Source organism: Clarias gariepinus, chromosome 17, assembly GCF_024256425.1.
Source record: "Clarias gariepinus isolate MV-2021 ecotype Netherlands chromosome 17, CGAR_prim_01v2, whole genome shotgun sequence".
NCBI classification, from domain to species: Eukaryota; Metazoa; Chordata; class Actinopteri; order Siluriformes; family Clariidae; genus Clarias; species Clarias gariepinus.
Genome location: NC_071116.1, coordinates 10,671,570 through 10,685,675, shown reverse-complemented (window position 1 = coordinate 10,685,675; position 14,106 = coordinate 10,671,570). Strand labels below are relative to the sequence as shown.

At 41.8% G+C, this 14,106-nt stretch overlaps 1 protein-coding gene across 1 annotated transcript in view; it reads left to right on the top strand.

Moving 5' to 3' along the window:
• ints2 (integrator complex subunit 2) overlaps positions 1 to 14,106 on the top strand; it is a 154,950-nt gene that overhangs the window by 81,228 nt on the left and 59,616 nt on the right. The window contains exons 16-18 of the mRNA XM_053515907.1: positions 2,482 to 2,586; positions 2,697 to 2,861; positions 3,779 to 3,980. Of these exons, the coding sequence (XP_053371882.1) occupies positions 2,482 to 2,586; positions 2,697 to 2,861; positions 3,779 to 3,980 (472 nt within the window). The remainder of the gene's footprint in view (positions 1 to 2,481; positions 2,587 to 2,696; positions 2,862 to 3,778; positions 3,981 to 14,106) is intronic.

The following is a 14,106-nucleotide window of genomic DNA, read 5'->3' as shown; positions in this document are numbered from 1 at the left end:
TATATGTGTGTGTGTGTGTATATATATATATATATATATATATATATATATATATATATATATATTAGTGCTGTCAAAATTAGTGCGTTAACGCATGTGATTAATTTGAAATATTTAACGCATTAAAAAAAATTAACGCAATTAACGCGGTTGCATTTTTTTTTATTTCCTGTTGTGGCCGACGTGTGTTCGACGTGCAAAGAAGTATGGATAAGACCAAGGAAGGACTTTTAGACGGAAAGTTTCAGTATAAAACTCTGCCGGATGGTTCTGTGGATAAAACAAAAGTAATCTGTACATTTTGCAAAGCCGAATTTAAATACCAGAGAAGTAATTCGTCTTTGACATATCACTTAAAAGCAAAACACCCCACCGAAACAATCTCTACAGGGCCTCGCCAATGTAAATTGCATTGATTGTTTTGAAATTCAAATGACACAAATGGCACATACTTGTGTTTTTATTTCTGTAATAAATATGACTTTCAAGCCAACAGTTAATTTGGAGAATATTGATGGTTTATTGCAGGTATGTTGTTTACATGAGAAAATCTGTGTTACAAGTTAAACAAAAATTCCAATAAACAATCATATTTAAATTTAGATAGTTTCATTGTCTTGAGTTTACATTAATTATTTACATTTACATATCCAAAAAGTTTCAGTCTTTTAATTGTGATTAATCGCGATTAATTGCAAAAAATTGTGCGATTAATTAGTTTTTTTTTTTTTATCGATTGACAGCACTAATATATATATATATATATGTGTGTGTGTGTGTGTGTGTGTGTGTGTGTGTGTATGTATAGCAAAGCGAATTTCCATTAAGAAATAATGGAAACTCCAGTGGCCCATTCCACACTCCGGAATTACTCCTTTAGGCAGAATCATCTCCTGCACTTCTACAGCCTTTTTAAACTTTTACTTCAAGGGGGCCAATGTTGGAATACAGTCACTAAAGAACAGTCACTACACTAGAACCCACACATACACAAAAAGCTTTACATGCACACAAACGTGGCCTCAATGTTATATTATCTGAGACTGTGCCTGGGAGACGATTAACTACAATCATCCCACAGTCCCACAGTGCGAGAAAAACCATTGACTTAGTTGTGATCATGTAATGCTCGGCAGACAAACTGTGTATGTACTACAGTACTCGTATATTGCTTGTTTAACATTTGACATTTTGCTCGCCTTGCAAAACACTCGCAAATCAAGTTACTCGCAGTCCAAGGTTCCACTGTATGAATGTGAGTGTATATGTTTTTGTATTCTTGTACATGTAAATAATCTCAACTCTCAAAATTGACTCTCTTAGCTGCTGTAATTTCAAACAGAAAAGGGTGTGATATGGTAGGACTGATTGAGTAATAAGTTAAGCCTTTATTCGTCACATATACATTACATAGTGGAATTCCTTCTTCGCATATCCCAGCGTAACTGGGGTCAGAGCGCAGGGTCAGCCATGATACAGCGCCCCTGGAGCAGATAGGGTTAAGGGCCTTGCTCAGAGCAAGATCTTCCGGTCGGTAACTCAGTGCCTTAGCCCTCTGAGCCACCACTGCCCAATAACCAAGCAAAGCAAGCTTACAGTCGTGACTAATTTTATATTCATTAACATTTGAACACCAGTTTGATATATCTTGCCAGAAGCCAATTACCGTAACACCAATCTAAAAAATATAAGCAGGAGCACCTTCATGGCACTTGTATCTGTCTCAGATGGATGATTAGTTATTGAATTCGAAATATGTCTAGGAGACATCATCATTAGGAGACATCGCAAGTCAAAAAATGGGTGATTATGGGGAAGCACCTGTTTAAGAAATATATATTAGACTGCAAATAGTTATGGTTGTAATATACTGGCATGGAAACTAAGCGTTAAAGAAAAAATTTTAGGTTTTCACAATTTGTTTTAGAATTCCTACTGAATACAAAAAATGAGCATGTGAGTTTTTTTTTTTTTTTTTTTTTTTTTTTTTGTATTTAAATAATGGATAACAAGACCGCTGTGAGCAAGTTGATCTTTAATGAACTTGATTCTACAAAGAACTATTTTGGGGCGAATTTTAGCAATTTGATATGACTTGAGTCCACCACTAAATTTACCAGTAAATAAACTGGTAAAAGGGAATTTTGGGAGAGAAGGAAAATGACAGAAATAGTTTTTGACTAATTAGAACTATATATATATTATCGTTTGTGTAGTCATGTAATAAATATTGTGTATATTAAAATACATGAATAGACATGGGAGAAAACAACTTAATGGCCATATACAAGTAAGTTAATAAATAGCACAGACACATGTGTTGCACAGATTTATGTGGTTGTCAAAATCTAATGAGCCTTAACACATGGTCAAGTCAATACTGCAAAAAGGTGTCAATTATTGTTTCACACAGGTGTAAAAAAAAAAATCAGTGTGTTGTGCTGAAATGAATTAATAACCAATCATGTTTTTCTTCCTCAGTCCTGATGCAGAAGAAGCCAAAGTCCTACTCTGCTACTCTAATGGACCAGATCCCTATTAAATATCTCATCTGTCAGGCTCAGGGATTGCATAAGGAATTGGGGGGTACGATGAGCATTTACTGTTGCACTGTTTGTGATTATGCAGCAGTGTTTTTTTTTTTTTTTTTTTTTATACTTTGTCGAGATAATAGTGTTATTTGGTTACTTCCTCAGGACTGCATTCTGCTTTGTTGCGTCTCCTGGCCACCAACTACCCTCATCTGTGCATGGTAGAAGACTGGATTTGTGAGGAGGAGGTGACTGGTACTGTTCCCCTCATGCGCAAGATGTTGCTCAACAGCCCAGCGTGCAAGTACTCGTATGTCCAGTTGCACAAGGGTGAGACATGCTTTCTTGTTAAGCCCGATGCATTTTCTATAATCTATTTGCAAACAAAGGTGTCGGAGAAAGCAGTTTAGAAAAAAAAAAAATGCTTCAGGTTTAGCTGTATGTGAAGACATTTGGTTGTTTTGAAAAGGGAAAATGTCCATCTGTCTGTAAAAGTAACAGCAAGAGTTGATTTTATGCTTGGCTTAAATAATATGCCTCATACCTGATTTTAATGCAAAATAGTACCCAGATCCATATGGGTATCTATAAATCAGTCTTATTTTTGATCATACATGCATGCACATTTTTTAAATTATACATCTACTGCTGTGCCCATAAATATTAGGACACTATACTGTAAAAGGAGAAACTAGCTAGCGCTTTAGTGATGCCTGCACTACTAGTTAGGTTTATCCAAGGAGCCAGATAGTGGCACATAGCAGGTAATCTTAGGGTCTTAGGCAAGCATAAGTTTTCTAAGATAGTTGTACATGTAAATTTACTTTTTTACTCCTGTTTTCAAAAGTTTTGGGGCTCTTTTTTTTTTCAGGCACACGTGATAAAGCCCACGTAATATTTTACTTTTAGTCCATTAATGCATTATACCTTTTCATTTATTTTAAAAGTGCTTTTAACATTTAAGTAATAAAAAAGTAAGGGAAATGGACTGACATCAGGTTTTAATGGAATTGTTTTTTTTCAAGTACATGCAGCTGTAATGCAGTTGGAATTGCAAAGGCGTCATGTAATGAGTTGTAGCCTTAGGTAGTGATTTACAAATTAGATGTTTGTCCATAGCTAATGTAACTTGCAATACAAATTTAAATCAGCATTTTCGAAGTAAAACTTGAATAAACCCTTGTATACAGTAATTTCATAAACTGTACTTGTTTCCTGTTATGGTGAAATAATTTTCTTTGTCTTAGCCTTCCAGAATATGAGACAGAGTGGGCACATACTGCTGCAGATCCTGGAGTATTTGACCCTACTGAGTGCCGGGAATTTAATCCCCTATGCAGAAGCATTGACCACTAATATGGGCCTGCTACTGGAGGACAGCGTTTCCCGCAGAGTGTTGCAGACTGTTAACAAGCTCTGGATGGTACTCAATACAGTCATGCCACGCAGGTAATTTAAGGGAGGAAGGAAGTGAGTGTTTGTGTTTACCAAGTAATCTACAGTAGAACCTCGGATTATGAGCATAATTCGTTCCAGGAGCGGGCTCGTATTCCAAAACACTCATAAATCAAAGCACATTTGCCCATAAGAAATAAGGAAATTTAAATAATTTGTTCCACAGCTCAAAAAAAAAAATACATAAAAATAATTAACACAAAATATAAAGTAAAAATAAAACAAATTAACCTGTTACCTTAAAAAAAGTAAAAATAAATCCTGACAGATAAGTGTTTCCATTTATGCGCACAGGCGCTGAGTGTGTTTTTCTCTCTCCTGCGCTGCTGTGTGTGCGCGCGAGCATAATTTGACAAATTACGCGCGCACACACTCAAACACTGACACACACTAACAACAAGAAAGAGTGTGTGTGTGCGCAAACACCAGTAAGAAACGAGCACTAAGACCCAGCAGGGGAGATGATTACCCGCAGCGCAAGAGAGAGAAAAAACGTTGGCTCAGTTGTGATCACGTGACACTCGGCATTAAATCAAGAAGCGCATGCATGATACATAATACTCGGTGCTCGTAGACCAAGACAATGCTCGTTTTCCAAGTTAAAATTGATTAAAAATCTTTGCTCGTCTTGCGAAACACTCGTAAACCGAGTAACACGTAATCCGAGGTTTCACTCTATTACTAAAATATTACATTTTATCGATCCTAACTGATGGTGCTAGTTTTTTAAACAACCCAATAACTTTTTGCAACCGTTACAAGCGTCATGTGGTAACAATTTGAGATATGTATTTAGCATTTCTACTAGCTGTCATTGTATTTAGTCTTATGCCTTTATATCTTAACAGTTGTTAGTACTTGTCAGGCTTTTTCAAGCTATATAGGTTCATGGCTTAGGTCAGAGCCTTAGTCTACCTTGGGCTACAACACAAGGCATCCATATGATGACAACACCAACCAGAAGTGTGGAGAGTTCCAAGATGGCGCCGGTGAGGTCGGCTGCCGTCACGACTGCTCCGACCACCTTTTCTCTGTTTTTGTTCTTTAAGTTAGTTTACAGCGTTTTAAAACCGGCAAAATTACCACCATGGGGTACATTAGTTATGATAGAGACACTTTTGTTTCTATTGGTATACAATGTACTCACAATTCGACGTTTTTAACTCCGGATCCGAGCTGGCCGAGTGAGATCCTGAGGGACAACAAAGGACGCGACGCGAAGCGGCGGCCTCGAGGGAAACGAGCCGGCGTCAGGAACAGGCTGAGAGCCCGTGCACACCGCACTCCTCTGCCTAGCATCCTGCTCGCCAACGTCCAGTCACTGGAAAACAAGCTCGATGACCTCAGGGCCAGGATAAAGTTCCAGAGAGACATTTGGGACTGCAATCTCCTCTGTTTCACCGAGACATGGCTGAACCCAGCGGTGCTGGACCACGCCATTCAGCCGGCCGAGTTCTTCTCGGTTCACCGCATGGACAGGACGCGGGACTCGGGGAAGTCAAGGGGAGGCGGCGTGTGTTTAATGGTGAACAGCAGCTGGTGCAACAGCGCGAGCGTTGTTCCTCTCACACGCTCCTGCACACCCAACCTGGAACTACTGTCCATCATGTGTCGTCCTTTTTACCTTCCTCGGGAGTTTACATCGGTCATAATCAGCGCCGTTTATATTCCACCACAAGCGGACACGGACACTGCCTTATGCGAGCTGCATGAGGCACTCACACAGCAACAAACACAACACCGGGACGCTGCGCTTATTGTGGCGGGGGACTTTAACAGTGCCAACCTCAAACGCGCAGCGCCGAACTTTTATCAGCACATCACCTGCCCCACCAGGGGCGAAAGGACACTGGATCACTGCTATACAACGGTCAAGGACGGCTACAAGGCACAATCTTGTCCACCGTTTGGTAAATCCGACCACGCCGCCATCTTCCTCATGCCAAAATACAAACAAAGGCTGAAACAGGAAGTTCTGGTTCAGAGGGAGGTCGCGTGCTGGACGGACCAATGGGTGGCCGCGTTACAGGACGCACTCGATGACGCAGACTGGGACATGTTCAGAAACAGCTCCGATGGTGACGTCAGCGTGTTTACGGAAGCGGTTGTGGGATTCATCGGGAAACTAGCGGACGATACCGTAGAAAAAAAGACTATTAAAACGTTTCCCAACCAGAAGCCGTGGGTGGATAAAACCATCCGCGACGCTCTGAGATCTCGCACCGCTGCCTACAACACGGGACTCGCGTCGGGGGACATGGAACCATATAAGGCTGCGTCATACAGCGTCCGGAAGGCGGTGAAAGAGGCGAAGCAGCGCTACGGGAGGAAACTAGAGTCACAACTCCAACAGAGTGACTCTAGGAGCCTGTGGCAGGGATTAAGAACAATAACGGATTATAAAGCACCAACATCCGGTATGATAAACGCAGACGTGTCTCTGGCAGACGAGCTGAACACTTTCTATGCTCGCTTCGAGGCTGCAGCTAAAGACGCTAGCGATGCTAATGCTAGCGGCGCTCACGGCTGCAGACAGGAAGTCACTGCCAGCACCGGAAGCGCGTTCATCATCTCAGAGCATGACGTGAGGAGAGGCTTTAAGAGAGTGAACACCAGGAAAGCAGCAGGACCAGACGGCATCTCAGGCCGTATTCTCAGAGCCTGCGCAGACCAGCTAGCACCTGTGTTCACTGAGATATTCAACATCTCTTTATCTCAGTCGGTGATCCCCACATGCTTCAAAGAGTCCATCATTGTTCCTGTCCCAAAGAAACCTCATCCTGCTTCCCTCAATGATTATCGCCCTGTAGCCCTCACTTCAGTAGTGATGAAGTGCTTTGAACGCCTGGTCAGAGACATCATCATCTCTTCACTACCAGACACACTAGACCCACTACAGTTCGCTTATCGTACAAACCGTTCCACGGACGATGCAATCTCTCATCTCCTTCATACATCTCTCACTCACCTGGACACTCAGAGGGGGAATTATGTGAAAATGCTCTTCATCGACTACAGTTCTGCATTTAATACCATAATTCCCTCCACACTTACCACCAAGCTGGAGCACCTGGGACTCAGCTCATCAATGTGTCAGTGGATCTCCAATTTTCTGACTGGCAGACCACAGGCAGTAAGGATGGGCGGACATCTCTCAGCCTCCCTCACTCTCAGCACTGGAGCCCCCCAGGGTTGTGTTCTGAGCCCCCTGCTGTACTCTCTGTACACCCACGACTGCGTGGCCACTACCAGCTCCACCACCATCATCAAGTTCGCTGACGACACTGTTGTGGTGGGCCTGATCACGAACAACGATCACGGCCTACCTGGAGGAGGTTGGAAATCTGGAGAACTGGTGCCAGAGAAACAATCTCCTCCTGAACGTCAGTAAGACAAAGGAGCTGATAGTGGACTTTAGTACAAAGCAGGTGAGGAACTACCAGACACCCGTCATCAACAGGAGCCCAGTGGAGAGGGTGGACAGCTTCAGATACCTCGGTGTTCACATCCGCAGGACCTGGCATGGTCCTGTCACATCAACACCGTGGTAAAAAAGGCCCGGCAGCATCTCCACCACCTCAGACGCTTGAGAGACTTTAGACTGCCCTCCAAGGTGTTCAGGAATTTCTACTCCTGCACCATAGAGAGCATCCTGACGGGAAATATCACGACCTGGTTCGGGAACAGCACCATGCAGGACAGACGAGCTCTACAGAGGGTGGTGCGATCAGCTGAGCGCATCATCCGCATCGAGCTCCCTGACCTGCACTCAATCTACAGCAAGCGGTGCTTGACCAAGGCCAGGAAGATCGTGAAGGACCTCAGTCACCCCAATAACGGACTGTTTACTCTGTTGCGGTCTGGGAAGCGATTCCGCTCCTTGAAGGCCAACACAGAGAGACTGAGGAGGAGCTTCTTCCCGCAGGCGATAAGGTCTCTCAACCACAACCACACCACTATGCAGAACTAACAATCTTTTCATCTTTTTCATAATTGATCAAATCCATCAATCTTCTTACATCCATGAACACTATGGACAATTACATGCTCACCTTCCTTCATATATACACTACATGTCGTACGCTTACATCCTGGACCATTGCACAAAGACACTTTAATAACTTTGCACACCTACCTTCACAACTACACTACATTTTACAGTTTTACGTTTACATCCTGGACCAGTGCACAAAGACACTTTAATAACCTCTGCACAAAGTCACTTTATTCTATGCATATTTGCACACACAGCACAGTATATTTCAATTTGTACAGTAGATTTCTATTTTTGCACATCATATTTCTATTTTTATTTTTAGTTCTATTTTTTTTCCTAGCACATTTCTATTTTTATTTTTAGTTCTATTTTTCCTAGTTTAATTTAATTTTTATTTAATTTCTATCGTATTTCTTTTATTCATATTTATTTCTTATTTGTAAACTTAATTCTCTTCTAGGGTCAATGGCAGCCGTAAAATGCATTTCACTACATTTCGTACTGTGTATGTTTGTGTATGTGACAAATAAAATTTGAATTTGAATTTGAATTTGAACCAGGACGAGTCAGACAGGTCCAGAGGGCAGAGGGTGTCTGAATCACTCGCAGCTCAGGAGCGACATGTGTAGCTCAACAGAGAGAGACAGGGAGAGGGAGAGAAAGAAGAGAAGGAAATTTTACTTCTATCTCCATGTGGTCCTGTGACTAAAACTGTCTTGTCAGGATTACGCAGAAGGAACTTAGTTTTTATCCAGTCTCTAATGTCCTTTACACATTCCTCAACTTAAACTTTACAGCTGTTTTGTCTCATCTGTTTTTGTTATAATGTGTGTCATCAGCAAAACAGTAAAAAATAATACCATGTTTACAAATGAAGGTTGGCGGTTCGAGCCCCAGGTACACCAGGTTGCCATTGTTGGGCCATTGAGCATGGCCCTTAACCCTGTCTGTTTCATGCTGTAGCATGTATGACACTGCGCGCCGACCCTAGTTACACTGGCATATACGAGGGAAGAATATCACTGTGCAGTAATGTACATGTGACAAATAAAGGCTTAACTTAACTTGGGTTTCTTAATTAGTGATTTAATAACTGCTTATTTAATAGATTTTGGAACATACCCACAGCTGAGTGAATAATTAATATTTACCAGTCCTAGATTCAGATCAGACGTGCTGGTTGTGTATTTATTGTGCTCTGAATTTGTGGTTATTACTAAAACAGACGGCATATGATGGTAAAACCTGAATGATGGCATATGACGTCATTCAGGTTTTACCATATTTGTGTCGGGGAGCAGACACAGTCTCAATATGGTTAAACCTGAATGATGACTTTATGCAGCTAGCAGACGGTTGGATTAGCTTGTTTGTCTGCTCCCTGGCCTTAGCTCTGGGTAGTCACAGATTAACTAGGCCTGTTCTGAGATTACTACTACTGCTAATACTACTACTACTACTACTAATAATAATAATTCACTACAACTAATAATAATAATAGATGGAGAAGGAGCAGTTAAAGAAAAATCATGATTGATTGATTGATTGATTGAAACAAAAAAGGAGAGAATGAGGAATAAAAATCCAGATTGTGCTACAGATGTGGCCATTAAGAATGCACGTCTCGAGAAATCACCCTTTGTATCAATAATTATTCTTCTTTGACTGCGCTTTCTCTATTCATTATTATTAGGGCCTAATGACTATAGCTGTGTGCAGAACCCTCTTGTTTACCTAAGGATGTATTTATTTTTTCCACCCTTTTGGGCTTTTGGGGGTCTTAACATGCTCAAAAACTCAAAAAAACCTCAGAAAATTTGACAGAGGTTGGAATCTTGTCATCTTTAGGATGCCTGCCTCAGGGGCCCTCACACAAGATTTTGCTGCATAGCTCATACACGCGTCTACATATGACCACGAAACTCGGTATACATTTAGAGCTTATTGAGCCGAACAACTTTTGCTCGTCTTGGGCTCAACTCAATAGGAAATCAGTTATTTCAGGTTGTTTGCCAAAATTCCCCCAATGGATTTTGATATACAGTAGTGGCCAAAAGTTTTGAGAATGACATAAATATTAGTTTTCACAAAGTTTGCTACTTAACTGCTTTTAGATCTTTGTTTCAGTTGTTTCTGTGATGTACTGAAATATAATAACAAGCACTTCATACATTTCAAAGGCGTTTATCGACAATTATATGACATTTATGCAAAGAGTCAGTATTTGCAGTGTTGGCCTTTCTTTTTCAGGACCTTTGCAATTCGACTGGGCGTGCTCTCAATCAACTACTGGGCCAAATCCTGACTGATAGCAACCCATTCTTTCATAATCACTTCTTGGAGTTTGTCAGAATTAGTGGGTTTTTGTTTGTCCACCCGCCTATTGGGGATTGACCACAAGTTCTCAATGGGATTAAGATCTGGGGAGTTTCCAGGCCATGGACACAAAATTTCAATGTTTTGGTCCCCGAGCCACTTAGTTATCACTTTTGCCTTATGGCATGGTGCTTCATCATGCTGGAAAATGCATTGTTCTTCACCAAACTGTTGTTGGATTGTTGGAAGAAGTTGCTGTTGGAGTATGTTTTGGTACCATTCTTTATTCATGGCTGCGTTTTTGGGCAAAATTGTGAGTGAGCCCACTCAGTTGGATGAGAAGCAACCCCACGCATGAATGGTCTCAGGATGCTTTACTGTTGGCATGACACAGGACTGATTTTTTTTCCCCGGACAAGCCTTTTTTCAGATGCCCCAATCAATCGGGAAGAGGCTTCATCGGAGAATATGACTTTGGCCCAGTCCTCAGCAGTCCATTCACCATGCTTTCTGCCGAAGATCAATCTGTCCCTGATGTTTTTTTTTTTTTTGGAGAGAAGTGGCTTTTTTGCTGCCCTTCTTGACACCAGGCCATCTTCTAAAAGTCTTCGCCTCACTGCGAGTGCAGAAGGGCTCAAACCTGCCTGCTGCCATTCCTGAGCAAGCTCTGCACTGGTGACACTACTACCCCGCAGCTGAAGCCTGTTAAGGAGACGATCCTGTCGCTTGTTGGACTTTCTTAGACGCCCTGAAGCCTTCTTAACAAGAATTGAACCTCTTTTCTTGAAGTTCTTGATGATCCTATAAATTGTTGATTTCAAATTGTTGACAACCGTAGAAAGTTTCAAGATGGCGCCGGTGTGTGTGGCTTGCCGTTTTCTGCTGACAATGTTTTTTGGATTATTATTGTTTTTATCACTTGTCACTCAAAAAGTTAACTCTCTGTTGGTGTATGATCGCCAAACACTCTTGAACCTTCGGCCTGCTGTGGAAAATTTTACACGGTTTAAGAATAATGAGCAAAATCGCTTGCCCCCACTCTTATCGGGAATACCTGCTCACCTCTACTGCTGTGCAGTTCCAGGTCGCCAAAGAAAGCGCTCCTGTCACCGAGGCAAACACAGCGGTCGTCAAGTGATGCTTAAGGCCTGTTTGGCATGTTTTCCTGAGACCTTCCGATCAATCTATGGAGCTGATCAGTACCGTATTATGTCTCGGTAGGCTCAGGTGAATTTTCTCGGTCGCATTGTAGCGCGCCGCGTTTTCGGCGGCTGCAAGGGGTAAATGCGGAGAACCTGCGCTCGCTTTGCCAGGCGCCCTGGCTTTATCTTAACGCGCCCTCGACTCTAAACAGGATGACCAAGATGGGCCTGGTAAATGTGAGGTCCCACAATGTGAGGTCCCACTAACCAACAAAACTTTTATTCTCAAGGAGTTTATCACCTCACGTGGTTTGGGCTTTCTTTTTATTACGGAGACATGGCTGAGTGTTGGTGAGTACAGTGCTTTCTCTGAACTTCTCCCCTAATTATATGCCTATCTAAACTTCCCAAGGACATCGGGTCGAGGAGGAGGAATCGCGGTGGTTCTATTGTAAGCAGCTGTCGTTACGGACTTTTTCCAGCTTTGAGCTGAACTTATTTGAGCTTGGCCACTCTCACACAGTGCTGTGTGGAGTGATTCATCGTCTAGTATAATAAGGACTTTTTTACTGACTTGTCAGATTTTTTGGCTGAAATGATGCCGAAATATAATCGTGTCCTTATTGTGGGTGATTTTAATGTTCATGTCTGTTGCCCTGAGAATCTGTTGGCCAAAGATTTTTTAAGTTTAATTGATTCGTTTGGTTTTGTGCAGTCAGTGTCGGGCCCGACACAGGAGCAGGGACACACCCTTGATCTTGTTTTATCTCATGGATTATCTATTTCTAACATTGAAGTCTGTGATGCAGTTTTTTCTGATCATATGCCTGTTTTGTTTAACTCTGTTCTACCAAATAATGATGGTAAAACCTGTTTGCGTGCACGGCGCTGTCGCATGTTAAACTCCTCCACCGCTGCTCGGTTCTCTGATGTGTTTAACCGGAGCTGTGATGATGACATCTCGGAGTACACTTCTGTTGCTGGCTTCAACACTGAGGCATTAGCATCCTGTTTCCATTCCACCTGTAAGGCTGCTTTGGACTCGGTGGCTCCATTAAAAAAATCAGGCGCCCCAAAGTTAAATCTGAACCCTGGTTAAACGACGAGTCTCGTGCTGTCAGATGTGAGTGTTGAAAAGTGGAACACAAATGGAAAAAGGACAAATTGCAAGTGTCTTTTAGTTTGTTGAGAGATAGTTGGCATCTTTATCAGAAAACTGTAAAAGCTGCAAAAACCAAATATTATTCTGAGTTAATTTTAGCAAACTATCATAAGCCTCGCGTTTTATTTCAGTCTTTTAATGCAATTCTTAATGGTCCCCAAATTGCCAGTTTCGAAAGCTCATATAAAGTGTGAGAACTTTCTCCAGTTTTTTATTGATAAGGTTTCTTCTACAAGGGCTCTTATTATATCATCTGCATGTAACCCATCTATTTCCATTTCTGTCTCTAGCTCTGCTGTTTTTAACCAGTTTGAGCCCATCTCTCTTTCCTTTCTGTTAGAGATTATTAATATTATGAAGCCTGCAGGATCTCCTGCTGATCCCATTCCTCCACATCTTTTCAAAGAGTTGGCTCCCATCCTAGGTCCTATAGTCTTAAATATTATAAATAGCAGCTTGGGTTCTGGGGTGGTACCCATACATTTTAAACATGCAGTTGTGCAGCCTTTGTTAAAAAAACCTAATCTTGATCCGTCTGTGTTGTCTAATTACAGACCAATCTCTAAGCTACCATTTCTGTCTAAGATTTTGGAGAAGGTAGTTTACACACAACTAATAAGTTATCTTGGTGAGCATGGAATGCTTGAAGTTTTTCTGTCTGGTTTCAAGGCTCTTCACAGTACTGAAACAGGTCTGTTAAGAGTCTTAAATGATATTTATTGTATTACCGATTCTGGTAACTCTGTGATTCTTTTGCTGCTTGATTTAACAGCTGCCTTTGATACAGTAGACCATGACATTCTTCTGTCACGCTTAGAACACTGGGTGGGAATTAGGGGGACAGCTCTAGACTGGTTTAGGTCCTATCTTATTGATGTAACTTTTTCTGTTAGCCTTGGAGATCTTGAGTCATCATCAGCTCCACTTACATATGGGGTCCCACAGGGGTCTATCCTTGGACCCCTTCTTTTCTCGTTATATTTGTTGCCGCTCGGCTATATCCTGAGAAATCATGGCATCTCCTTTCACTGCTATGCAGATGACAGTCAAATTTATCTCCCGTTAAAACAGAAGGAAGGCTACTCTGTCAAGGCGTTATTAACATGTCTAGATGATATTAAGGCATGGTTAGCCCAAAATTTGGTATTTGGTCCTGTTGCCAGGGGTAAAGTTCCACCTCTGGATTTAGAAGGTTTGGAGCAGTATGTTAGACCTACAGCGTCAAATCTAGGGGTTATTTTGGATCATGGCCTTAAATTTGACAAACAGATTAGTGCTGTGGTTCGGTCCAGTTTCTTTCAGTTAAGGCAACTGGCAAAACTTAAACCTGTTTTGTCCTTTAGGCTGTTCGAAATAGCCTATGCCCCACCCCGGTCTCTCAGATCATCAGATAAACGTTTGCTGATGGTACCCAAGACCAAATGCAAGCTCAGGGGTGATCGGGCGTTCTCTGTGGCGGCTCCCAAATTATGGAATGATTTACCATTGACCATTCGTGAGGCC